This window comes from Plecotus auritus (assembly GCF_963455305.1).
Source record: "Plecotus auritus genome assembly, chromosome: 5".
Lineage (NCBI taxonomy): Eukaryota > Metazoa > Chordata > Mammalia > Chiroptera > Vespertilionidae > Plecotus > Plecotus auritus.
Genome location: NC_137776.1, coordinates 34,186,565 through 34,214,222, shown reverse-complemented (window position 1 = coordinate 34,214,222; position 27,658 = coordinate 34,186,565). Strand labels below are relative to the sequence as shown.

The window sequence follows — 27,658 nt, the reverse complement described above, 5'->3', positions numbered from 1 at the left end:
GAGGTAATTTATGCTCCTTCAGCAAAGAGGGGGCCTGGAGACACAGAGTTCATGATCAAACCTGTGAACAAAGTATCCAGAGCAGGGCCCAGGAACTTGTCTGCTGTCTGTGGAGCCAACTGCAGGGGTAACAGAAGTGCACGGGGCTCTCAGAACGCAACTGCCCAAGTTTTGAAGACACCCTTTTCCTGTTTAAGAATTGCAAATGACGGGAAGCTGGGATGTTCATATTTATAGGCAGTGACAACTTAGACTTAAATGAACAAGGAGAAAAACATACCAGGAAAGTATTTCCATTATTTACAAATGAATAAAAGCCAGGAAAATAAATAAAAGAGCTCCCTCCCACCCCTCCTTAGGATAAAGGAGAATAAAAGAACCACCAAGAGACATGGAGTTTGAAAAGTATATAACAGATTTCTTTTTTATTTACAATCAAGTTCTGTTGGGCAACACAGTTAAATAAATAAAAGATGTGCCCTGGCCTGTGAATTTCAACTCCCCTCAACTCGAGCTCTCTGAACAGAAAAGGGAAGATGAAGGTGGGGCAAGAGGGAGGGAGAGTCCTGCCCTGTGGGAGGAAAGGCACTCCTCATCCCCCACCCCTCACCAGGCTCCAGCACTCACACCAACATCTGTCCAGAGAGCAAGTATGGGAGGAAACAAATAAAGTGCAAATTAGAAAGTGATAAAAATATTGGTGTTTCAGTCACTCGAGGAACCAAAATTTTATACACAAGGAAAATGGGAAAGAAATGCTTTAAAAAAAATGCCCCAGGCCAGTTTCCCTGGCCTCAATCACAGCTCCTGAAACGGAAGGTGATATCCATTCCCCGCCTCCTGGAATGGGCTTCCTGTGCTCCAGCACCGAGGGCACTGCACATGGACTTGGCACAAGGGCAGTGACCTGGAACTGTGGCTCCAGAGATACACCTGAGTCCCAGCAGCTGTACCCAAAGACCGTGGCATGCACCCACTTTCTTGGAAGGGACAGATGGGTCTAGGAAGACACCTACTCCTGCAGCACACACACTTCTCTGGATAAAAAGGTTTTTGCACTTCCTCTCAAAAAAATATTTTGTAACCAAATTGAGATTTATGTTTTGACCAAGAAATAGAATATAGAATCAGGAGCTTTGAAGAACAGTTACACTTTCTAAGAACTGTTTTGGAGACCTAAGAAAATTCCAACCGTAATCAGGAGATCACACTGAGAGCTTCAGAATAATGACACGAACCAGCAGGGAGGACGGCAGTCCCATGTCTCCTTGGAAACCAGGGCAGTCCATGTGGGCTACCTGAGGACAGGGGTAATCCTGTTTGGGTATCTGTTAATCCAATGATTAAAGCAAGTTCACCAGAAAAATGATCCAAGGCGACAGGACATGCGTTGGCCAGAACTGACTCTGAAGAGAGAAGGAAGCGGGAGGACTCCCTCCACACACACACATGTGGGGTGCTGTTGGCACTGCCTGCCCCGCTGAGGTATGGACGGTCAGAGCTAGTAGTGTTTCCCACAGAATGGAGGCAGCGACCCACCTCTGTTAAGTGGCTGCAGAGGCAGCATCATTCCTCCAGGTCATTAGAGGCTGCAGCCCAAATCCTCAGAAGTCCTGCTCAAAGGAAAGTCGCCTGGCTGTCTCTTCTCTGGAGGTCAAAGCTACACCCCACACACCACCTGCCAGGACAGAGCTGCGGCCCGAGTGCTTCTCCAGCTTTGGATCTGCTCTCCTGAGAAGACACCGTCAGTATTCCGACCACAGCACAGCTTTGCTTCCTTTGTCCACACTGACGATGTGGGAGCCGGAGGGGGACCATGCCACCGCATTGATGGATGAGCTTCAAAGGGAGAGGTCGGAACATCTGTGAGCCTTAGTGACTCGGTACCAGGCTCCCTCGCACCTGGGGGTTGGGCTTTCTCCACAGCTGTTTTACTCACCCGGGTGCTCCCGCTCACAGGCAGGCACTTAGTAAAGAGCAGAAGAATGCAGGAGGAACCCTGCACTGTGTTTTAGGAAGCAGTTTGGGAATGAAAGGAGCAGGCCCAATCAAGTCTACCCTAAGCGAACAGCTCTGGGTGAATGAAACAGAGAGGGACAGGACAACTGACTGAGTAGAAATTGTCACTGCTTTTGAGGCACAGAGAGAGGTGGTTGTGGAGGAACCCCGGGACTGTGTTCTAACTGGCAGTTGGGCCTGGGTGGATGGAGCCAAGCTAAGAAATAAAGGAGCCTAGGGGAAGATAAGAGAATGTTTTTCTACTCTTTTCTCCAACAGCCACAATTCTGATTGCGCGAACCAGAAGATTCTGTATAAGCATGCCAGCGGAGCACTGCGGCCATCTGCACTGGGGGGACTGGCTGCTTCTCTCCACTAACCTAGCTCACAGCAGAGCACATAAGTGCACACTGCCCTCAGGTCCATGCCTGAAGAGAGCATGACCCCTGGGATGAAGTCACAGGACCCGCTCACCACCTCAGAGGGGCTCACAGGCGTCATCTTACCCATGATGCTTTGAAAGGACCTTCTCCACTTTCCCGGAGAGCACACTCCAGACGTAGACAGAGCCCTCCGCGGAACCTGCTGCCACATAACTGCCATCAGGGCTGGAGAACACAGAAGACAGGAAATGGTGTCAACCTCTCCGTCCCCCTCCCCATTCAGCATCCTCATGGACCTCCTGGCAAGAAGCAATGTTTAGCCTTCATTTATGAGACAAACACAGGACCAGTCCTGTACACCCAGAAAATCAGAACTTGACATTCAGGACTGTTACACGAAAGCTATTTCACCCTGTTATCTTGGCCTCACCCACCCAATGAAGAATATGCCACTATGTTACTTCTTGAGGCCACAAGTCCCTAACTATCTCAGACTCCAACTCAGCACACACAGGGAGGTCAAGTCAACCCCTGAATGGCGGAGGGTTTCTTTTGTCTGGCAGACTGCCTGGTCACATGGCTCAGTGAAAGTAGGAAAGAGGGAAGAGGAAAGAGAGAAGCATTAACTGTGGAGAAGTTTCTCTGCGATGCTGGAACTGTTCCATGAGACTTTCCCATACTTCCCTAAAAGCTCTCAATCAGCTCTTCTCTAAATGCATGGAGAGAGGTGAACTTGCTGTGCCCAGCAAGAACCAAGTGGGCAACCAGTGCATTTGGTATAATCACGAAGGAACACTAGAGAGGAAGGACAGTGATAGTGACCTCTAGCACTGAACCCTACAGGTTCACTCCTGGGTGCTTGGCTGAGACACTGTATAAATCTGGCTCCCTTTCCCAACGGGAAAATGCTCACGCCTAACCTTTGTGATGAACCAAGCTTGGGGGTGAGGTGGGCAGAAGGAGCATCACCACTAACCTGAACACGACTCTCGTCCAGTCAGAGCCACACTTGAACCCAGGAGCACTGAAACAAACAAGAGGGCACCGTCACCCCGAGAGCTCAGAGCATTCAGGGTCTGAGAGCAAATCGGGGCCTCTGGTATTCATGCAACCCTCAGGAGCCCCAAACCAGCATGGCTTCAGTTACCTAAATGTCTGTCTGACAGCATTTATTCGGAGATCGATAATTTTTAGCAGGTCATCACGGGAGCAGCTTAGGAGTTCAGTTCTTTCTGGGTTTAAGTCCAGGGCAGTAATCTTCCCCAACAGCTCCATCTCTCGGATGATAGTCTCTGACCTACCAAAGAGATGGAAAGTCTGAGAAAATGTACCACAGAAACGTCAGACTTCCCCATCTGAACCAGGATGGCATGCCATGGAGCAGAGAAGGGGAAAAGGCGAACCAAACAGAATGCAAAGCTCTTTCAGGCAGTGAATGTGTTCCCAGCCTTATAAAAATAACCACAGTGCTGCTTTTATTATCTTTCCACCAACAGACTCTATGGTAATAATTTTGAGAACTAGAACTCTAAATCTGGTAAGAATTCATTTCCCTGCCCACTTTTGGAACCATACGATAGATGCCAATCAGAGCTTCTGATCAGCATGTACCAACCAGGGCTCCTATCCAAATATGGAGAAAGCTGTGCTTTCTCACAGTCTCCCTGCCACACAAAGTTCAGCTCAGGGGTCCCCAACTTCTTGGTGATGCTAGATGTGAAACTGGGACTCCGGGACAGAGTCACCACACTCTGCAAGGCCTCTTTCTTTCACTCTCTAGATTCTCACCTGGGCCCCAGTCCATAGCCAGGCCTGTGAACAGAAATCCTGGGTAGGACCCTGTTGCTGATGCAGGTAAAGGAGGTGCAGACCCTTCTGCAGGCATTTTGGTGTACTAGTAAACGATCAAAGAGATGATTTCCTACCACAAACCATAACTAAGTAAGAGTGTTTTATCTTAGTGTTGGTAAGTATGAGGCTGGAGGCAAGACACTTCACTGCCTTGGAACTCGGGTTCTTCATCTCTTAAATTAGGGGCTACACCAGTAAAACTTGAAGTGATGTCTAGGAGCCAGGAGCATCACTCTGGGCCTTTCAAAGCCTCATCTATAACCATGGCTCTTCACTCCCCACTCTGTCCACAAATGCTCGACAACTGGGCTTCTGCCCCAGCTGCCATCCCTCCACTCAATCGGATCACCAACCACCTCCTATCAAACCAGCCTCATCCAACTGGACTCCTCCTGCCACCTGACCCCGTTACCCCTTAGCTGTGGCCCATCCACAGGACTCTGGCTCTCTTGCCCTTTCTAGTTCCTCCTCCTCAGACGGCTCCCTAAGTGCTATCTTCTTACTGTTTTATGTGTGTCTGAGTAATCTGTTCTCATGCCTCCAAAGTCCTCCCCTGAGGACTTCCAACCTCTTTAAAAAATTCTTTCGTTTTTCCAAATGTGTATTAGAAATCACAAACTAATGTCCTTATCTGAATACATTCTCTGCACCCTCTTCCTAAAATTGTCATTTATTCTGTCTTGCTTTAGTTTTCTCCTTCCTCACCTTCCACATTCAACTTGTCACCAAGTCCTGCCAGAATTCTCACTCAAGTAGATGCCCACCTTCTTCCTCCACGGCTTGGAGTTCAGATCCTCATACACTCTACTAATTCCCTCTAAAACTGCCACCCACACAATCCACTAGACTCCTGGGAAGCAATCCTTTGCTGAACACCCAATGGCTTCTAAGATCAAATCTTTTACAAAATGGCATATAAAGCTCCTGGCCATCTGGTCCCAATACACGGTTATCAGTCTCACCTGCCCAGAATGTCTCTCAGGGGCTTTTCTGCAATATGAAGCCTACTCTCCTCTCAAGATGAGTCCTGAGGCATGTTCTAACATCCCTGGACAAAGGGGCTGGCTCTGTCTGCCTCAGCACTCAGGGCAGACTTGTGTGTCTGTCCCAACTATTACATTTAATTACCCACCCACCCAGGTGTTTATCTCTGCTGATCATGCACCTGGTCAGTACACAGTGTATGTCCGTGGTTGTTGGCCACAACTGTCGACTTCATGGTAAAGAATATCAAACTGTTAAAATAAATGTGGACTGGAGCTTATCTCTGCATTGCCAGGGATTTAAAAAAACCCGTATACAAATATTCACCATTCTACCATGTACAGACCCTCTCACATGCCTCCCCACCGAGGGAGTTCTTGGGTATCATACCGGATGTCCCAGAAACGAATTTTCTTGTCGAAATGTCCACTCATTACACACTGCTCTGTACAGACAATATCGTTGCAGCTGGATCCCGCAAACACTGTCTTTATGCCTGAAAGAAAGCCAAACATCAGTCACCAAGCAGAGGCTCCTCCGTGGCTGTCCACATAACCTCACTCCCTCAGACCCCAAGCCAACAGAACTCCTCACTCACATGAAGCTTCAAACATGGAAAATGGCCACACCCTCAGCACCATTCTCACTTGCATTCAAACTGTATCACACTAAATGCAGGCTTTGATGTAGAAACAAACACCTCCACAGTTAATGTCTAACCCCACATATAAACAGAGAGACTGAATTTCCTCACAGACTTTGCTGCGCAGATCCCAGAGTTTGAGGGTCCGGTCATGACTTCCAGAAACAATACGCGCATTGTCCAGCAGGAACTTGGCAGAGAGCACTTTGCCACTGTGTCCCGTGAGTGTGTGCTAGGAGAGAGAAACACAGCCAGGATAAGCCTGCCGGCGGCATACCGCAAGGGAGCCAACTTCTCCAAACACCCAATGGTTGGTCAGGAACATCAGAGGCAGAAGGACCAGTAGCTGGGGAAACACCCAAGAAGTCTATCTATCTACACGTGCTGCCCAGAGGTGAGGTATATTAGAGGAATAGGATAAATCTCTGACCACAAGTAACATAAAAAAAAAAAAAAAAAAAAACACAAAAAAACACCCGAAACAAAAACATCACCAGTACAAAGTTCACCTGTCTCATCCTCAAAACCAGTGAGGGCAACCAGAAGACTTTTTTGAAACATGGCACCTTTTTAAAATAAGTCTGTATTATATCAATCACACATTTAAAAAGCCTTGGGTTTAGCCAGTGCCTCTAAAAGTCAGAATAGACATTTTCTCAGAAGACACATTTACAAAAGGAAACATCAGGCCTCATTAAATAAACCATTAAAAGCCCTGGGGGTTTTTCAAAGAGAGGTCTCAGCTTGAAAGTCAGATCAGAACCACAGATACCACACTCCCAGTAATCACATCCCTTCGAGGCTGACTATAGGATGCCAACCACGTGTCCTCCCTGGGCTCGCCAAGGAACACAGACCTGGGACATCACGGAGTGTCAGCTGCCCTTTTACCCATCAAAGCACTACTGGAACTTGATGGGAGCGAGGCGGCTGGGGATGGTGAGGATGCAGGGAGGGGACCTGGGGAATCAGCCCTTTTACTAGTCATCATTGACCTCTTATATTTGCAAAACCTCAAAGGCTCAGAAGGTATTCACTGATGTTTTCTAATAAAAACAAGCCTTTTTAAAAGACCCTAGTATACTTACTCCACTGGTAATGATGGGTTTCAACCTCACTCCCAAAGATGAGACCTCAGAGTTTCGTGTAAAGTTTTCAGTGTTGAAATTTTAGAGTCCCGTCTTTCTGCTATACTGAGTGGAGCAACTGCATTTAGTACAGGAACAGAAACTTAGGACATGCGTACTTCTCCCTGTCTAAGAAGTCTGCTCGGCTTTTCACTCACACCCCTCACCCTGACACCTCTCTGAAACTGGGACTGATCTTACAAGTGTGCCAGCAGGTGGTGGCTGGGCTGTAGCAGTGTAAAAGCTGCCACCGATCCTGCTGGTGAAAGCAACTCCAGCACCAAAGCTTACATTCCACAGTACAAGAACGTGAGTCCACTCAGTACAACTCATCCAATCTGTACAAGTCACGGGAGACAGGAACCTGAGTAGGTAGTTCTCATGCAATGTAAATTAAGTTCTTAGTTCTGTGTATATGCACCTTCTGTAATCACATCTCACCAACATAGGGAGGAAACGACATCGCTCATGAATGGGCTGTCAGTGGTCGGCAAACTCATTAGTCAACAGAGCCAAATATCAACAGTACAACGACTGAAATTTCTTTTGAGAGCCAAATTTTTTAAACTTAAACTTCTAACGCCACTTCTTCAAAATAGACTCGCCCAGGCAGTGGTATTTTGTGGAAGAGCCACACTCAAGGGGCCAAAGAGCCGCAGTTTGCCGACCACTGGGCTATGTGAATGCACTCACTCTTGCACACTTTCACATTTCTGTATATTTCATGTTATTTTTTAACATTATAGTATAAGCAGTTTTTCATGTGATAGCTAAAAACACATGGGCCTGGGGTCACATTGATGTTGCTCTACAGAGCCTGGGTCTCTAACTTAAACTGAGGAAGACAAATCTCTTCCTCACGCTCGTTTAGCAGTTGAAATAGGCACGTGTGGACAGCACTAACTCTCTTCCTTTTTGCACCCTCACGCTTAAGTCTTCACAAATACTTTAAAAGCTGAATAATTTGTATGTGGTGAGGTGACAATTTAGCTGAAATTTCCTTGGCCAGCAGACACTTAAGTTGCTTTAAAAGTTTCATGGTAACAAATGATGCTGCAATGAACACTATGAGCACACAGCTTTTTTTTTTACTTACTTCCTGGAATGAACTATGGACTAATGGAATAAAGAAAAGGAATGTTTTTATTGCTTGGCCCTTCATAGGTATTGTTAGCTTGCTTTTTAAAAAGTCTGGACTTCTGCTAATCTTGTTCTTGGTGGAAACCCATATGGATCTGCCTGAGACTGACTAGCTCCATCTCCATGTTCTCAACGGCAAGGATTGGGCCTCCTATAAACACTCAATTTTATCATTTAAAAAGTGCTTATTTTAAGGGGATCAGATTTATTAAAAATTATTTCATTCACTCAGTTTTTTATATTTACTTATAGTATTTAATTTTAATACTACTTTTAAGTTTTACCTTAGTCTTTTCAACAAGGACTCACTAGATATGCCACAGTGGGTTCAGCTGTCACAGCAGCCCGAGCCCCACATGGGAGGGAGGTTTGGCATTCTTCTCTAGCACTCTGCCCAGACTCTTGTGTTCTGGGGCAGACCCCGAGGGCTGCCCACCTGCAAGCAGCTACCGTTAATATCAACCGAAGACAACTGATGCCAGAGAAATGCAGAACTTGATGAGGATGTTTCTGAAATAATAACCACCACCTGAAAGCCAGTCCTGCCTCTGGATACCTCTCCACATCATTGTCAGAGCATTGAACAGGGTGGGTTCTTCAATCCAGTTCCTCAAGTCAAATCTCAGAGAGCAGCCGGACCAGTTGGCACTGACTTTAGATTTTTAAGGGAGTCTAACACACCTGGTATTGAAGGAGTCCTGTCATGGGCCCCTTTACTAAAAGGGTTTTAAAGCAAGCACTCACCCAGCTGCTCCTTGCATCTAGTCTCTCCCAACACCATTCGCTTATCATCAAAGTTAAGGAGATACTGACCAGGGCTTGAACCTGAGTTTTAGACCATAGGTGTCCATTCATGTCTTCCAACATCCTCTGTAACTAGGGTCTAAGTGGGAGCCACAGCCCCTACAACAGGAAGCCCACTTAGTTCCGGACCTTGGTAAGAGTGTGAAGCGTGAAAAAGGCCTCTTGGATCTCTTCCCACATTTACTGAGGGACAGGACATGGCTGTGAGCAGACCTGAGGCCACAGAGCCAGCTACTCCAGAGAAGGAGACAATGGCCCCAACATGAGCACAGCTTGCCAGCACCCTGACAGAACCTTCTCCGATAAAACCTCTGCAAACTAGCGCACCTGAGACAAGTTTCCCAACAGTATGACCTCTATCTTTCAGAACTACCTCACCTCCAGGTCCCCTTCCTCTTATGTCAGACCCAAAGGTGATGCCCACCTGTACAGAACTCTACCAATGAAAAATACATCCTGCACAAATGACTGACTCAACTGCTTGCCTGGGTCCTCCCTCCAAGGGCCGCAAAGGTAAGGAAAGCTGTATGTCCCTCAATTCAACACTTCAGCTGTTTCCCAGTCTAGAATACTGGTAATCCAGGCCAATCCAATACAGGAAAGAGCACAGGCCTCAATTCCAATTCTCACCGGTTTGTTAACTATGTGACCTCGGGCAAATCGGAGCCTCAGTCCCCTCATCTAACCACCTTAGCTGCCTTCCTGGGGACTACAGCAGTAATGCACATAACACCCTCAGTACTGGGTCTAACTCATAGAGGCCGCTCGAGAAAAGCCATCTTGCTTTAGATAAGTTAATGACTGTAGACGCATACAACTGTCTTACATGGCAGTTACACAGAGCATGGCAGACTACAGGACGAATTAAAAAACTGCTACAAGAACAGGCTAGGCATCTTTTCCATGTTTAGCGTGAACTATCACACTATAGCTGAAAACTCGTTCCAATATTTGAACAGACGTGAACTATTGCTTGAGTTGAGCCTTGCCCTGCCTGTGGGTGCCAACAGTCCACTTCCACTCCCTCACTCAGACAAGAACCCAGGCAGGCTCTTCAGCTTTCAGAGAACATAATCTGTCATCTTCACGCCTCAGGCTTTATATATATGTATAGCCCTGGATCTTCTTTCAACTAAGAGTAAAGAATTACCACGGTGATCATTTTCCACAGCACCTTCAAGAAAATGGAAAGTCTAAGAAATCCATTCACTGTGTTTCTAATGATTCTTCTAGCTGCACTCCTGCGTCACCAAAACAGACCACCGTATACTACCCAGCGCAGCTCCCACCTCCCTGCATTTAACTTTAATAAGTTCATCTTGACATCATGCCCTGTTTTCTGTGTGGGCTGATGCACAGAACTGCTGTCAAAGTTTTTTGGTAAAATTCCTACCAATGTCAAGTTCACCCTCCATCTTAGCTTTTAGTAGCCCTTATTTAATGAGCTCATGTGAAGACTCCTTCAAGCTTAAGGAGAAAAACCAGTCTCCAAATCAAGTGATGTGTTTTTCATTAGAACAAAGGCAATATAACCCTCACGTTTTGGTCTTTGTCTTGGAATCCACAGGACTTCTTGGCAAGGTTAGGGTCAGATACAGGCTTCCTACACATCTGACCCTATGACACTCCCTTTCCCTTCCATCTGAATCCTAGCATCAGTTGTTTTCTCTCAATCACAGTGCATCCATATGTATGTCTATATTCTACTTTCCAGCTATACTCTGGGAGGTAATTACTAAGTCAATTTATATGCTGTCATCAAGATCGCTGAAGTTAAGCTAAGACTGGTATCTATGAAAGTACCTCCTCTTATTAATAGGAATGTCTCGAGTCTTTCATGGAAAAGTGAAGGTTTCCTATTGCCGATTAAATGGACCTGCTATTGCCTACCATTGTTGTGCCTTGATAACCATGAGAAATTAGGAGATTATACTAATTTTCCTAACTGGTTCTTACCCGTAACCGATAATCATCCACAGTCCAGATTCGGCTTGCAAAATCATTTGAAGCTGCTAAGAGGTAAGATCCCTATTGAAATAAAGGGGGAGGGAAGGTGAGACACAAATTTCAGCCAAAATAGAGGAATTTAGTTCACACAATACAAACTTCCCAATAATCAAGTCCAAGGTCTAGATGTCTAAAACTATACACCTGATCCAAACACCAACTATTACCACCAGTGTCTGTCAACTCACCCACCCTGTTACGTTCAGACCTTTCTCTTAAGCTCACTTAATCGCTCAATCTTGCCTGAAGGTCGAAGACCCTCCAGCTCAAAATGGAACTTGGCCTCCTGCATTCACTTCCCTCTGCTGCCCGCCTTCAGTAACAGCAAATACTAATTCTCTACATACTGTTTCAGCCAGAAAGCCCACAGGAACTGACTCTGCCCTGTTTCACCTCCCAGCTACCCCCTCGGAGACTGCTCATCTCTGGTGCAGGTCTAGCTGGATGCTCTCCTCTCCACCCACAATGCCTCAGCCCAAACTGGGACCTTTATCAAGTCTGCAGAGATCAGCTGGGTTAATGCAGACCTACCTCCCCAGCCCAGTCACGATCAGCATGGAATTTGTAATCTACCTGCATCTTTCTTTAACACTGATTTTACTCAAGATAAATAGCAGACAAACCAGGTGAGTTATTTTTAAATTTTGAAAACCAGATGTCTTGTTTCTAAACACCTCTGAATGCACCTATTTCCCCGGGTGTTAGATACTTACAGCACTATCAAATTCAATGCTTGTAATTCCTGCGTTACTGCCAGAGAGGGAACCCTTGAACTCACACTTGTCTGGATAAAAAGAAAGGTAGAGGGAAGACAAGAAGGTAAAGCCATTATGTAAGTTTCAATGGGGCACCCGAAACACTGGAAGCCAACTATATTGTCAAAACAGCATTCCTGCACCATCAGAGAATCAACCAGCAAGACAGACAGAATACGAGACCAAAATATACTGTAGTCAAGTTTCTAAGAACAATGAAGGTATACGTGGATGCAGAGCCTAGCATTCTGCATGTGTGTTAAGCTGTTCTTTTAGAGAAATTTAGTATATATAGGCCATGTCAATCAACTTAGAGGCTGAGTTTCATTTAGTTGTTATTACCTTACATCATAAACACATCTTTGGGTTAGATCCGTGTTTGGACCAACTTAACTACCAATTTTGGACCATCAACTTTTCAGAATCCAGGTGTGATAATTCTCAGGAATGTCTGAGAAGAGTTTTTGCTTTAGTTAGGTGTAAATGGCTAGTCATTAGAATGCCAGTTAGCTAGTTTGAAATTTCTGGAGTTTGTCCTTGCACTTACTCTATGCCCATGAACCCGGAGACTCTGGCAACCCAGCTGCCTGCAAGTGCTCCCTCCCTCTATCCAGCCTCCCTCACCAACAGACTCAGCCACCTCTCCTGGGTACTGCTCTCACAGAGCTGGCCCCATACATGGAAACTTCAGTTATGCAGACATAAGCTTACATGATTAAAAGTCTCGATGATGATGTGATTACATTCCTTTTTTTATAGGGTAGCTTAAGGGTGACCTATATAGACAAGCTAGGAAAACAATTAGGGAACCATTCTAAATCAAGTTCATAAAAGGGGAGCACAGGGTAGGAAACATTTCAATGTTATCTTTTACTCAGCACTTCTAAATAATAACAATATGAATACTGGTTTGGAGCTGTCAAACATATTTAGGGCTGGGATCATTAACCTGGTCTATGAACTCCACCTCTATATTTACTTGAAAAATATAGCACATTATCTGCCTCTTTCTGGATCTTAGCTTTCATTAGATTTTCCAAAGTAAAAAAGGGCCGACATCCACTAATTAAGGTCTTTATTTAGATTACACCTTTACAGACCAAATTATTACTGCAAATTCTAAGAAACAGCTCTCTGACTTATGCCCAAAATATTCTATTTGGCAGCCAAAATGCAAGAAGTGATCGATAAATGCTATTGCACACAAGAGATTGATCTCAAAAGACCAAACACCTTGTTAAAAGTAAAAAGCTCTTTTATCTAGAAGGCACCAGGGGAGGTTATGTTAATGCTGTTTATACAAGTAATTACCAATGGAGCCTCTGCTTTGATAGAAAGAGCGAGGATGGGTGTTCCTACTGGGTGGAAAGTGCCATTCTTCTGATATTTTAAAAGAGTAAAAACAGGACACCCCAAACTATTTCATAAACAGTCTCTTGGACTTTGTACCTTCCAAGGTTCAGTAAATATTAGCCAAGAGGAACAAAACTGCAGACTGAACAGGCTGTTGTGGACTAATTCTAATGGGCTTCAACTAGTTGTAACTGCCAGGGATTTAACTACTGAGCCACTTTCCTGAAAATCAAATGCCAGGGCAGACACACTTGGGGCTTTACTGACCACCTGTTCTAACCAACAGATGGACAGACTGCTCTTCTGTAACCACAGTGATCTGCAGGGTTCTTCAGCAACTCTACAGCTTAGGGGAGGCTGTCATGGAGAAACAAGGAACTTGCAATTAGAAGACCCAACTCAGCCCCTAGGTTCCACCACTCCTTTGCCACGTAAATCATCTATCAGTCATGTAAATCACCTATGTCAATCTGGTAGTGCCTCCTGAGTTTTCAAATACGGGGGATACCCACCTTTCTAACTGCACAGGGCCATTGTGAGAATCAAAGGAAATAACACAAAGGCCCGCTGGAACTATTAACTGCTGGACAGGGAGCATGTATGCGCTGTAACTATGGGAACTTGACAAAGTGGTTCCTACAAAAACCTTTAGCCTATTCTTTGACCTTGCTTTATTAAAAGTATATGTACATTTAACTAAATCTCAAAATGTTGAAATTGGGCTATGTCGTAGCTTCAGCATTTTAAGAGATGGTTTCATCAACTCCCATTTTCTCTTTCAATGCCACCCCATTTCTGAGTGCTCTGAGATCAATTCTGAAACAAGGTCTAATCAAAGACCGTGCCTTGATCTTAGGGCCCTTGTCTGATAAGCTGCTTTTAATTTTCCTTTAAAAACCTACACTATCTTGGAAGATGTTCTGATTAGTATATATTTAAAAAACACAAATACAAACATATCCATAACTTTACAGTATTTTCTAGTCATTGCTTGGAAATGCAGAGAAAACATCTTCAGCTATAAAGTGCAACTGAGACAGTAATGATGCTCTGGTCAGACTCCTGACACAAAATGTTGTACTTTGAGAAATGAGCAATTCAAAGGTTTCCTGAAACCAAGTCAATCAGATGTCACAGCTTCCTTCGGTACACTCTGAGATCTCACCTCCGGACACTTCCCAAAGCTTAACCCTCCGATCCATGCCGCCTGTGGCCAACAGCCGGGATCCGGGACTGAACTGCACAGCGTTGACTTCCCCGTCATGAGCATCCTGCAAGACAAGCACCCTTTCATACCCAATCACTGCCCTTCCCAGGAAGAAAGAGTCCAATACAAGTGAGCCCTCTGAATGTCTCACCAGAGGTTGAAAGTTCATCCCTAATGAGAAGAATCTCATCATAAAATAACTTGGGTTCCTAGCCCAGGCTTTCCTAAGATTCTATCATTTAATTCTTATAGTTAACAGTTCCACATATTTAAATACAGTGCAACCTTTCAGGATTCAAAATCTGTGTTAACTGCTTCAAGTTTGTTGTCACATTAACCTTATTTCTTCTAAGAATAAGAAATTTCAATCTATATTCTTGTATCTTAATAGCTTTAGAGTAAGAGTATGATTACCTGCTTCCCTTTTGGTCCAGATTGCAGGAATACACATCACACTATGTATCTAATTAACACACAGCATGACTTTTCACGATAAAGCTTTTATGGCTTTCCTAACAAGGATATTCTAACATGGAGTCCCAATATGAGCAGATGCCAGTGCTACCTAGGCACAGCAGTGTTAAGAGATTCTATGCGGGCACTAATGTATATGAGCAGTGTGACTTCTGGCAAGTTCCTTAACTTCCTAAGCCTTGGTTTGCTCATCTATAAAAAAGGACTTCCAGAGGTCGTGTGACCTAGGACTGTGCCTGACTACAAGATCTTCAACAAAAGTTAACAGGTGTTATTTTGGGAGAATTTAAATTCATCATAGGGAAATTACTAAGACTGGCATCCACACCAGAACACATGATATGACAAGATGGCATTTGTGGTCAGGATAATAAAGGAAACCAAGCAAAAAGCATCCCATCCTAGAATGAGAAGAAAGAATGCTAGAAGTTGTTGCTATAATCTCTTCTCTTTAAGACCATGGATATGGAATAAAATTAATATTATTGGATGTCAGCTGTAATTTAAACATAAAATTAAAAAAAATTTTTTTTAAAACACCGTGGCCAGGCTGGTGTGGCTCAGTTGGTTGAGCATCAACCCATGCACCAAGAGGTCGCTGGTTTGATTTCCAATCAGGGCACATACCTGGGTTGCGGGCTTGATCCCCAGCAGGGGGAAGCTGACTGATGTTTCTCTTTTTTCCCTCTCCCTTTCTTTCTCTCTCTAAAAATATCAATAAAAATATTTTTTTTTTAAAAAAGACCATGGATACTAAAATATCTATGGATAAAACAATGTCTGGGACTCTGCTCCAATAAGAATGTGCAGGGGAGAGACAGTAAGATGGACAAACGTGGCTAAATGAAGCTGCCAGACAGGATGATGGTACCCCAAAGTTCTTTTTACTCTCCACTTTGATGATTGAAATTTCCACAATAAAATGGAAAAAAAAAAAAAAAAAGAACATGGAAAACATGGATTATAAACATTAGATCATTAGACAGGTCATCAATCATTTGCCCAAAAGGTTATTTTGGGAAGACAAAATCTGACTTCACATTTGCTTGGGACTGAAAAAGATGCTTAACATATTATTTTGAGCATGACTGGATGGATGTAAACATCACTTTATTATTTCCTTGCTTGGTGATCTGATTTCCCGTACCCCTTTGTCCACTGCTGAAAAGCTGTATGACAGGAGACCAAACTTTTTAGCTCCTGTAATTCCCTTCCTTGTCTTTAAAAAAAAAGATGTCTTTTTACTGAAGAGGTCTCAGATTGAAAACTTGAGATCATGCACCATCACACCCATGGCTGCCCTCGTCACACTCCTGATGGCTGGTTCTGTTGGATAGTTGTCAGCTGTGAACCGTCCACTCTCAGAAACACACACTGACAGAATCCCAATTATCAGCTGCTCCATTATCCCATACACATCACTTAAATGTGATAGGAGGAAAAAATGGGCTGCTGGGAGCTGAGGGCAAGAAGGGACTGTGACATTAAGTGCAATCAGACCTTTTACCAATCATCATTGACCTCTGTGAGGTGCCAGGCCTGCCAGGGAACCACAGGAGTACAGTGGGACTTTCTTTACAACATCTAAGGTAGTTCACTGGGTGCAAATATCCAATTACTAAAGTTTCTCCTGATGCCTAGAACGGAAAGCTCCCCCATATAAATCCCACCTCATTTTTATAACAAGTCTTTCTCTCCCCTGAAAGCTGGCTCCTCTAATTCACTGAAAGAGTCAGCCCAACTGTCTGGGATCTGCTCTTCCTGTCTGCCTTTCCCCCACTTCACTTGAGCCCTGAGCCAGGCAGTCTTTTCCCCATGCTGGTTCAGTGTCTGCTCAGCCTCCCCAGCAGGGACCACATTATCCTTTCATACTAGGATCCAGCTCTGAACTCCAGCTGACAGCCCTGATACCAAAATGGCTTCTGCCAGGAACTGCTTCCAACCATGTGCTCCCAATGGTCAGAAGTCCCACAGATAGAGGTATAAATCATGAAGCCAATAGTCACCCTACTGACCCTCCCAAACAGACCATGGACTAGACTCTTACTCTAAATTGGAGCCAACTGGTGACAGCGATTGCATGAATTACTAATTTCTCACATCTCTAATTAGTTTCCCTTGCCCCATCCCTCATGCTTCCAATCCTCTCTTAGCCAGACCTGTATTACAGAGGATGGCTATAATAAATACTATCCTCTGAAGCTAAGCAAAATGTATTAATCCCTTCCATCAGACAGAAACAGGTGCAAAGGCCTGATATAAATAAAGCAAGAAAAAGCTTAGCTGCAGCAGGAGAAAGGACCCTTTAATTGTCACACTGTTACCGTACCAGGCTTGGTATGCATTTAGGGAGAAACCATACTTACAAAGACACACACTGCAGTTGTTGGGACCCTCACTTCTTTACTAGAACCAGGATGAGTATCCGCATTATCCTGGGGAACCGGAAAGGAAGAGACAGAGCGCCTCCTAAGAAGTGACATAAAGGAGAAGATTAGAAAAGACTGCACAAGGCTACTTGTCCATCAACCTCAGAAGGGAGTCAAAGACCTTTGTATCAATAGCTTCTTTTCCCTTTTAGACCCTTCAAACTATAAAATGATTGGCCAAATCAGAAACATCCTCACTCAAAGGACAACTGGGAAGATAGGCAGCACATACTTGTACTCTCCTGCTTGCTAAATCATGGGCTCCAAAACTCGACATTGAGAAGAGTCCTGAACAACTGCTTCCCAGTCCATAAACTACTGAAGACTTTCTGAACATAATGTAAGTGCTAGCTCAGAAAGAGCTCGGTATTTTTGTAAAACAATTTAAAGATGTTTCTATGCCTAGTCACAGTCATCCTCAGCGTACACTGTGGTCAAGGCAAGTTGAACACATGCCAAGAAAGAGCGGCGAGAGCGTGGCTGCTGTATAGAGTTCAACCTAATCGCCCCCACTGAGAGGGCTGGCGGCATTCCTAGGAACATGCAAAGCGTCTTGGTTAGCATATGGACATTGATGATGGAGGGCAGTGAAGCGGTGATCAGCTCAATTATCAACAACCCACACCCACATGCTGGGATAAGAGTAGAGAATATTTTCACCTGGCAGCATCAGAAGAAGAGTGATGTCCCAAAAGGGGAGACTCGGACAGACTAAAGGATAAGGCCAGAGATCAGCACGCAGCAAGATTAAGAGAAAGGAAGTTGAGGAAAAAGAAAGAAGCTAAATGAAAAGCTGAAATCAAGGCATCTGTATATTTTGTACCACTGACATTCTGGTGTACATTAAAAAAAAAAAAGATAATAAATCATGTACATATACTTAGGTATATTTACATACATATCAACAAGGAAAGGTGAAGGTTTCTAACCTACCCAAAGATATTAGTGATAGAATCCAGAAGGCCTCCAGCAGGCTGCGAGAGTCGCTTACTAAAGAGGAGGGGAGGATAGGTTTAAACCTTAGGAACATTTTGCCCAAATAATCAATCAATAAAAACAGTCCACAAAAATAGGTTACCTGGAGTATGTTTCCCACGAGCTCCCAAACCCCAGCCGAGAAACCCATCACAGTACAAACCACCAGACAATAGTGGGAAGGTCGGAGGGAAACCCAGCCTCAAAGTTTTAAAAGAAATAAGGCTCCCTAGCATTAAATTAATTTCCTTGGTAATAATGCTTTTGACAATGAAACTATCAAACTGACCTAACAATTTCTGGCTATTGATATCCAATCCCCATTCTTTCAGTCTGCTTAACCAAATAAAAAGAATCCTGGAGCCCAATAAGAATTCAACAGTATGATCTAAACCAGCAATCACGAACCTTTTGGACCTCACGGACCACTGGTTGGCGACCGCTGCTCCAAAGGTTTCCCTAAACCAGCAGTCACCAACCTTTTGGACCTCACGGACCACCAGTGGTCCGTGGACCACCAGTTGGCAACCACTGATCTAAACAATCACCCTACCTAGTAAGGTTGAACTGTCATTTTTTAGGAACCATTGAACTTTTTCTGCTTCCCTTCACAGCAGGTGACAACACTAAGGGATGGCTTGTCTCCCGTTAAGTAGAGTGGGACACTGAGGAGCCTACTGATCTCTATGGTTGTGCAAGACGACTGGTGCCCCAGCACAGAGGCTTGGGTGCATCAGATTGCTGTCGTGGCCACAAATGTGCTCTGTGAAAGTGCACCCGCACTCTCCTTTCCTGGCCAGACCCATCTACTTACGTGGCTGCTCTGCTGATGGCTCGCATGGGAGAGGTCTCTTCAGTGTGATCAGAGGTTTCATCCACAATGACTTCAATGTCATCATCCCTGGAAAGAAGGGCAAGAGGTCGAGTCTTTGATTCTGCTCAACAGCTTTTTTTAAATGTTTTTACTGACTTCAGAGAGAGGAAGGGAGAAAGAGAGGAATAGAAACATTAATGATGAGAGAGAATCATTGATCAGCTGCCTCCTGCACGCCCCCTACTGGGAATCGAGCCAGAAATCAGGGCATGTGCCCTGACCAAGAATCAAACTGTGATTTGGTTCATGGGTTGACACTCAACCACTGAGCCACACCGGCTGGGTTCAACAGGATTTTTATGACGAGTCTGTTGTGTAAATGCCAACACCATTTCCCAGTAACATATCACCTATGTGACTTCACTAAGACATCAATGTTTAAGGGTTCTCTGGAGAAAAAGGAGCTGTAATGCTCTGAACAATACTAAAGGAAACAGTCAACCTGTCCAAATCATATCCAGAATTCAGCTGATAACAACCTTAAAAGTGAGCTTTTGATCCTTTCAGACCCCACCTGGAAAGCAAATAATGATTTATTAAGCCCAGAACCACATAACCAGCACATAACTTCTTTCCATCAGAAGTCTGGTGAGCAGCTGAAGGCCTCCTGCCCTTGAACAACTGGACCAAACTCACCAATAAATAGTTCTAAGACGGGGAAGGGACACAGATAGGGGCAGCTACAAAGTATAAGAAAACAAATATAGGGAGAAGGTCCCGTTGAATAAGCAAAGGGACCCATAAAAGGGCAATGAAATCAATAGTTGCCTTAACAACTGTTTTAAATATTACTTTAATAACATAAAAAACAGGAAAGCAAAATCTAAACATAATTCATTTACACTCCGAGTATTTTATGTTTAAACTACTCAGTGCTCCTGCCCTGGCCGGGTGTCAGTTGGTTAGAGCGCATCCAGTACACCAAAAGGTTTTAGGTTCAATTCCTGATTTCTCTCTCACATGGATGTTTCCCCCACCCTTCCCGCTTCTCTCAAATCAATCAAAACATTCTCCGGTGAGGATTAAAAAAAAAATTAAGTCGTTGGTGCTCCTGACGTGTGGAGAGTCCATTGCATTTCGCACAAAGCCATCAAGTCATAGGAACACACTCCTTTGGTATTGCTCATCCTACCAATGCAAGAGTGCCTCTGGAATCCACCGCCCTCCCCCCCATTTTCCTGGTAGGGGGAAGTCAAGTAATTATTTTGGTCTTAATGACCTCCTACCGAGTTTCAATCTTCATGGAGAAGTAAAATAATAAAATGTAATAACCTAAGACTATATCAACTAATTTTTGGATTCATATGAGCTTGAAAGCAAGATTTTTCCATGGTTATCTGGATTAAGTAAGTATATATATATAAGGACCTGTTATTAAGCAAGTTAAACCAAATCAAAGTAAACTTATTTTCCTTGGCTATTGCGTCTAGGGTTCCGTGTAACTGAACCCAGTCTGGGCCAGGGTGTACAGGGAAACAAAGGTCCGTCTGAAGAAAGAGAACAAGGCTCGGCTTTCTTTTCTTCTAGGTTGTGGTTCTGGAAGTCACTTGTGTTCACACAAGAGTGACAACAGACCAGCAGAGATGGCAAGAGTAGCAAAAATGAGCTGAGATCACATAAATGATTTAAAGTAGAATTTTAAAGCCATAAAGGTACTCTGAGCTCTGCAAAGGCCCAGGGCCATGAGAAAATACAAGGGTTTGGCAACTGGTTATCAAAACCCTTCAAAGATGTAAATGTCCTCCCTTTCCTCCAGAAATCCTCTCTTAGGGAAGCACAGAGACTAAGAATAGGCCTTGACAGATACCCCTGGGTTTGCATCCCAGCTCAGCCCCTTTCTGGGTGATCTTGGGCAGGATGCTCGACCTGTCTGAATCATGTCACTCCTAGTCACCCATTTATGCTGGCAAATAGGAGGTGGACAATCAATGCTTTGGTGGACAAAAATAACAAAGCTGTTATTTTTAAGAAATCATGCCTCATTTCTGGGTCAATTAATTTATTTACATTGCAGTTTTGTCAGGTTCATTTTCCACCTCTACAATTACAGAAGAAATGTCCATTCTGCATCTAAAGCAAAGGCTTGGTATGAGAACCTTCTTGTTTCCCTATAAAATAAGACCTTTGTCTGCTAGGTGACTCCTAACTGAGTTTCAACCACCCCCCTCCATTTATATGCAAGCAACTTTTTAAAAACCAGATCATAACTCTAATGCCATACTCCAGAATACAATTCAATAGGAAAAGAACACATTCTGAACTAAGGACAAAAGGAATTCAGTCATGAAAGCTTACGCCACCTCAAAACAAAGCTTTGGGTCTCATGAAGATTCTCCACCCTGTCCCCAGATTAGGAAAAGCTCCAACTGATTCAATTCCTTTTGTTCCAACAGATCCTAGTCTTCACTTATGCTTCAAAGATTTGCCCAAAAATCCACTTAAAGCCACAAACCAAGAGCAAAAGAACTCTGCCCAGCATAACACTGCCCCAAGCAGGGGGAGAAAGTGGGGCAGGAGCAACAGGAAAACAGAGAGGTTGTCACGTGTTAGGGGTGTAGGTAGTTAGAATTCACAGCGCATGAGCGGTGTAGAGGAACAACTTTTTGGAAGGTAATGAGGGTTCTTTTCTCCCTTAAATCTTTTACATTTCTCTCAGCAATCCATAAAATGGTTTTATAGAAGTTAAAAATATACAGTAGGTCCTTGGGTTACGTTGGAGATCCATTACTACGGCGTGACGGAACACTAAGTCGGAACCCACCTACATAAGCACCTACGTTACTCACATGGAGCACATACCCAGCAGTAATGAAGTGAAACAGTAAAAAAAATTTAAAAGATAACAATTCCTGACCTTTACTTGTGGTAAATAAATAATAAGAAACAAAGCACATATGTCGAAACTTTTTTTTAAAAATAAATAAATGGGAGATGGTGACGTAACCACGAAATGACGTACGTCGAGTCTGACATAACCCAAGGACTGCCTATATTTAAAAAGAGAATAAAATTATCCAGAGCATAGTTTTGATTGCATAGCTCTACTTACTGTTCAACTGGTAGAGGTTCTTTGGCTGCTTCTGCAAGCTCTTTTTGCAGCCGGGCTTGCCGCCGCCTATTAAAAAAAAAAGAAAGCCCACTACTTATCTTTGCTTAAAAAATGCATGGGGCTTTGGCTCTCAATAAACTAGCTCTAATAATATATCTAAATATTCAGTGCATTCAAAATAACAACTGCCCTGAGCAAAGATTCCAAAGTCCCAAATCCATACTGGTGATATTGGTAAAGATGCTGTTATAAAGGATGTCAGAGCAAAGCCTGGAGGAAGGATTATGTCATTAGAAAAAGCAGTGAACCAGCAAGGGAGAAGCCTGTTGGGACCCAGGGCCTCTCAGGACAGAAAGGTGTATACAGGGTTAGTCATGGCTGCAACTTAGTTTTCTACAGCAAATAGCCTCACACCGACATACCAAGAGCATGAATAATAATAAAGTTTTATTTACAATTTACTTGTGCCTAGATCAGTTTTATTATTTTACAGTTTTTAACTTATTTAATCTTCATAACAATGCTTTGAAGTTAAGTGCCATTATTCCCATTTTACAAATGAGATTAGGGCTGAACACAGAAGCCTCGCCTGTGGCAAAATCTTAATGCTGTCAACGGTTGCATCAACTCTCAAAATTAATTTTGTTAATGTTTTCTGGTTTTCCCCCACCCTGAGGTAGGAACTGCCAGGTTTCCTTCTTTTCAAAGACCTAGGTTCCACTTCAGCAAAAAAGGAACCTACTAACTGTGGATACATCTCCTACCTTGAATCCTTTTCATTCTCTGCATTGAGACGATTGGCTTCCTGCGCTTTCTCGGCCATCCACCTGGTGACCAGCTCCTGGTTCTCCTCCGAAGTTTTCCTCAGCTTCTCCTCCAAGGCAGTAAAAGTGATCTGCAGGGCATCATATTCATCCTTCAGGGTCTGGTTGGCTCTCTCCAGGTCCTGCAGTTTACTGCGTAGTTCTTGGCACTCCGTCTCCAGATCAGAGATAGTCTGCAAGCATTCTGCAATTCTGAAAGCACGACACAGGGAAGAAATGGCACTTCACAGGAGCCCTGCTGGGGGCCAGAGGACCTGGCCAGGTGCTTGAGCTGTCTGAGCTCGGGCACCAGCAGTGACCTCAGCCATCACACCAAGCACCATGCAGGAGACTTCATTGTTATTACACCTCACTTAGCTGAGACCAGTCCCAGAGGTTTACAGAACCCCATTAGGAAAGGAAGCATCTGGGGTCAAATTCATCCAGACAATGAATGACTATTATAGCATTTTTCAGAAAAGCAGGATTTGAAGGAAGAGGGAGCTTTTGGTGCTTAATTTGAGCAGTCAACAGGGGCTTAAGAGGCTGGAAATCCTGTGTATTCCATCAGCTCTATCATTCACTGACTGAGAATGCCTGAGGAAGTCCCCCATTTTTCTAAGCCTCTAGATATCCCTCTCTGCATGTTAAAGAAAAAGGCACAGATGACTCAGGCTTGAGTCTCTGTTTATCTTATCTGCCAGGCTTCTCTCCAATCAAGAATAATCCCGCCCACAAACTCATCCCTGCTCTCAAGGACCACACACTCTTTATCTTGGGCCATTTCCACCACAGAAGACACCGGCTCCCATCCCCGGCGGCAGAGAACTGTGAATGCCCCAAGGACATTTGCAAGGGCCAACGGTACTTCCAGGAGTTCGCTGGGAACCTGGAAGACTGAGGGCACTGTCCTGGCCTTTTCCATCCTTAGAGCAGGAAAAAAAGATCCCAAGCTATACATGCACAAAAATGAAACTCTTGCTGAGTCCAATGTGGCTACCATTTGCCACTGATAACCACTGGCCCTGCTCACAAGAGTACAGTTGATAAAACAGGGGAATGATCCCACGACCAGCCCCAAAGTAGGTGTTGTCTCTACTCACTTTGCTTCATTCATCTGCATCTCCCTGTCCTTCTGCTGCATTTGGTTATTCAGGTCAATCACCAACTGAGCTAACTGGGGGGTAAAGAAAAATACTTTCATAAATAAGAGATTTTAGGGCCTCAGTTGAAAACTAAATAACAGTGGGTTAAATTATTTTTAAGAAAGAAAAGGTGCCTGTGGGTTGAGCCAAGGCAGGAAGAAACGAGCTGGGTGGCGGAGAGGAGCCGAAGGGTCCATAGGGATGCTCATGGGAACGGTGGGGGCTGGTCCCTGTTGAAGGCAGGCTCGGATGGGTGAGAAGAACTCTAGGTGACTATCTGGTTCCTGCTGAGGACTCTGTCTACCTCTGCACCCCAGCTATCTTTTCAGACTCTTCAGCTGATAAAAAGATCAATTCAGCTGATTTGTAAATTTTATTGTACTTTTTCATAATGTGCCATCAAAATACCATTGAGAGTTAACACAGCTCAGAATTTAATTCTAACAATTCTTTATGAAATTTCAGAATTCACTCTCAAAAGCTTAAAAAATTATTTTCTTTATTGACATAACACTGGTTTATAACATTACAGAAGTTTTAGGTGTGCAACATTATGTATAATTTGACCAAAAGTCTAATTTCCATCCGTCACCATATAAGTGACCCTTTTACCTGTTTCACCCTCACCTCCCTCCCTTTGTCTCTGGTAACCACCCATCTGCTATCTCCTTCTAAAAAGCTTTGGACCTTCAGTGGACCAAGCAGAAAACTTCTTTCCTTTAAAATTTCTCCACTTGTACCTTCCATGCCATCTTAGAACATGACAACTGGGCAGTTATCTCAATGGCTTGCCCTCTTGCTAATGGAAACAGGCCCTCACACCTTTCCTGTTGTTTCATTCCCACAGATAGAGCTGGTGATGCCACATGAAGCCAGCCTGCCCATCCTCCCACTAAAAGACCCACACAGAGCAGAAAACAGAAGAGGAGAGCAGCTATCTTTACCTCCCCACGTTTCTTGTGCAACTCAGTCAGTTCTTCTTGGTGTTTCATCCTCAGGTGGGCCATTTCCTGTAGCTGGCCATCATTCCATGCACCATCATGTCCAGGACTGAATTCCCAAACCAGGCAGATGAAGAGAATGTGCAAAAAAGAGGGGGTAAAAAATAAGACCCCTTTCAATCAGGCAGTGGAACAATAACTCCAGAATTTCAACCATGAACATGACAACAAAGCCAATAAAGCGGGCCAGTCTCTCCAGGCCAGTGTAGTTATACGCCACATAAACCTGATGGAGAAAGTAGGAGACCAACCACTACCCAAACCACCACGTGCTTTCAGGAACGAAGGGTAGGTTCCAGAATGAAGGTTAGATAACTATGGAAGAGACAAGCAGGCCGCTCACCAGGCAAGTATGTGAGCACCAACTCTGTGCCAGGCACTGCTCCTGCAGCTTGGGGAAAGCAGTGCACAGAGCTCTGCTCTCACGCAACTGACAAAAAGTTAAGAGCAGACAGACAATAAATAAGTACATAAAGGCAGGTGGTCAGATGTACTGAGAAAAACTAAGTAGGGTACAGAGGGAACAGAATGACAGGGGTCCTGTTCTATGCAGGGTGATTAAAGGCTTCTCTGAGAGGTTATCCAAGAATGGAGACTGGAAAGAGGTGAGGTACAAGCCTCGTGGTCCCTGGGGGCCCTTCTAAGAAGAGGGAACAGCAAGTGTAGGAAAGGCCTGGAGGAGGGACACAGATGGTGTTCTCCAGGGATAATGTGACTAGAGCCAGTTGGGGAGGAGCAGGGAGGTCAGGCAGAGCCTCAAAGGCCAGAGGACTGTGACTTTTACTGGGTGTGACTGGAAGCCAATGGAGGGTTTTGAGCAGAGAAGAGACTTCCGTTTTAAAAGGATCACTAATGTTGCTGGGTGGAGAGCAGATTGCAGGGAACAAGGGGAAAAACAGAGCCATTTGTTAGAGCTACTATACAGCCTACAGTCTGGGTTTAAGATAGTGCAGCTCAGATGAAGGTGGTAGCAGTGAGGGGGTGAGATGTGGATAGATCCCAGATCCATTCTTAAGACAGATGACAGTATGTGCCCTTAAAATGGATGTGGGTTATCAGAGATAGGAATAAAGAATGACTCACAGGGTTTTGGACTGAGCAACTGATAAAATGTAGGCGTCACCTACTAAGATGGGAGGGACAATGGAAGGTGCAGGTTTGGGGGAGGGCTGAAGAGTTCAGTGGGGCCCTAGCCGGCTTGGCTCAGTGGATAGAGCGTCAGCCTGCAGACTGAAGGGTCCCAGGTTTGATTATTGCCAAGGGCACATGTCTGGGTTGTGGGCTCAATCTCCAGTAGGGGGTGTGCGGGAGGCAGCCGATCAATGATTTTCTCTCATCATTGATGTTTCTATCTCTCTCTCCTTCTCTCTTCCTCTCTGAAATCAATATATATATATATATATATATATATATATATATATATATATATATATATATATATATATCTTCTATCTAATAAAAGAGTAATATGCAAATTAACCACCACTCTGCTACACCCACAAGCCATGCCCATCAGCCACACCCACCAGCCAATCAGGAGTGAGTATGCAAATTAACCCAACCAAGATGGCAGTTAATTTGCATATCCAGGACTAGAGCAAAGCCTAAAGACAGTGTAGAAGGAAGCCAAGTGTTGCAGAAGGGAGCGAAGCTGCAGAGAAGCAAGCAAGTGGGGCTGCTGAGGAGGGAAGCAGGCAGGGCGGGGGGGGGGGGGGGGGGGAGGGGGGGGGAAAGGAAGGAAAGCAGACGGGGCAGGGGAGAAGGGAGGGAAGCAGACCTCACCAGGAAGCCCTATTGCAGGCATCTTCCTGCAATGGGCCTCTAGTATATATATAAAGAGTTCAGTGGGGATAACCAAGTAGGTATATCCACCAACCAAGTGAAAATTGGGAGTCTGAACTTCAAGTAAAGAGGTCCTAGCTGGAGGCTGACATGTAGCAACTGAGTTCAGATTGCCTCAAGGACCAATGCAGTTTTGGAAACTCAGCAGGTGTTTGCACACTATCTCAGGAACAGCAGCAGGCAAGGGGTCTCAGCTGGAGCTACAGATGTGAATTATCAGACCATCACCCAGGGAACACCCAGGGAACGTACATGGATGGAGAAAAGGAAGAAAGCTGGGATACCACCACCTGAAAGGAGGGGAGAACTGCCTCCTCCACCACTGATAAAGAAATGAGGGGAAAGTGGGAGGGGGGAGAGCACGATGCTCCCTCCAATTCCAGCCTCCATCTCTAAAGTTTTATCACAAGTTCAAGCACACATTGCCTCAACTTCTGAGGCACCTAGTGCTTCGCCAATCTTATAAGAAATCAACAACAGACCTGGATGATTAAACTGCATGTAGATTAGAAATTATTTTTATAAAATCTCCTTATTTTAATGCAGAGCAATGGGAAATATGCAAAATGTAAAAGCCCTCTTAAAAGGAGTTGGCATTCTAAAGAAGAGCTTGAGACTAGGGCAGTGGTCAGCAAACTGTGGCTCATGAGCCACATGCGGCTCTTTGGCCCCTTGAGTGTGGCTCTTCCACAAAATACCACGGCCTGGGCAAGTCTATTTTGAAGAAGTGGCATTAGAAGAAGTTTAAGTTTAAAAAATTTGGCTCTCAAAAGAAATTTCAATTGTTGTACTGTTGATATTTGGTTCTGTTGAC

General features: G+C 44.4%; 1 protein-coding gene across 2 annotated transcripts in view; it reads right to left on the bottom strand.

Moving 5' to 3' along the window:
* Positions 1-393: 393 nt before the first annotated feature.
* The window catches only part of ATG16L1 (autophagy related 16 like 1), a 33,780-nt gene continuing 6,515 nt past the window's right edge, over positions 394-27,658 (bottom strand). The window contains exons 3-19 of one of the 2 annotated variants that reach the window (XM_080669269.1): positions 24,946-25,051; positions 23,960-24,033; positions 22,818-23,069; positions 22,054-22,119; positions 18,945-19,031; positions 18,089-18,145; positions 17,816-17,866; positions 17,093-17,195; positions 14,211-14,316; positions 11,651-11,721; positions 10,887-10,958; positions 5,971-6,091; positions 5,607-5,712; positions 3,529-3,678; positions 3,358-3,405; positions 2,505-2,606; positions 394-1,839 (exon numbers count right to left, since the gene is read on the bottom strand). In XM_080669269.1, the coding sequence (XP_080525395.1) occupies positions 1,746-1,839; positions 2,505-2,606; positions 3,358-3,405; positions 3,529-3,678; positions 5,607-5,712; positions 5,971-6,091; positions 10,887-10,958; positions 11,651-11,721; positions 14,211-14,316; positions 17,093-17,195; positions 17,816-17,866; positions 18,089-18,145; positions 18,945-19,031; positions 22,054-22,119; positions 22,818-23,069; positions 23,960-24,033; positions 24,946-25,051 (1,666 nt within the window). In that variant the 3' untranslated portion in view covers positions 394-1,745. The remainder of the gene's footprint in view (positions 1,840-2,504; positions 2,607-3,357; positions 3,406-3,528; positions 3,679-5,606; positions 5,713-5,970; positions 6,092-10,886; positions 10,959-11,650; positions 11,722-14,210; positions 14,317-17,092; positions 17,196-17,815; positions 17,867-18,088; positions 18,146-18,944; positions 19,032-22,053; positions 22,120-22,817; positions 23,070-23,959; positions 24,034-24,945; positions 25,052-27,658) is intronic. The other variant, XM_080669270.1, reaches the window with a different exon arrangement.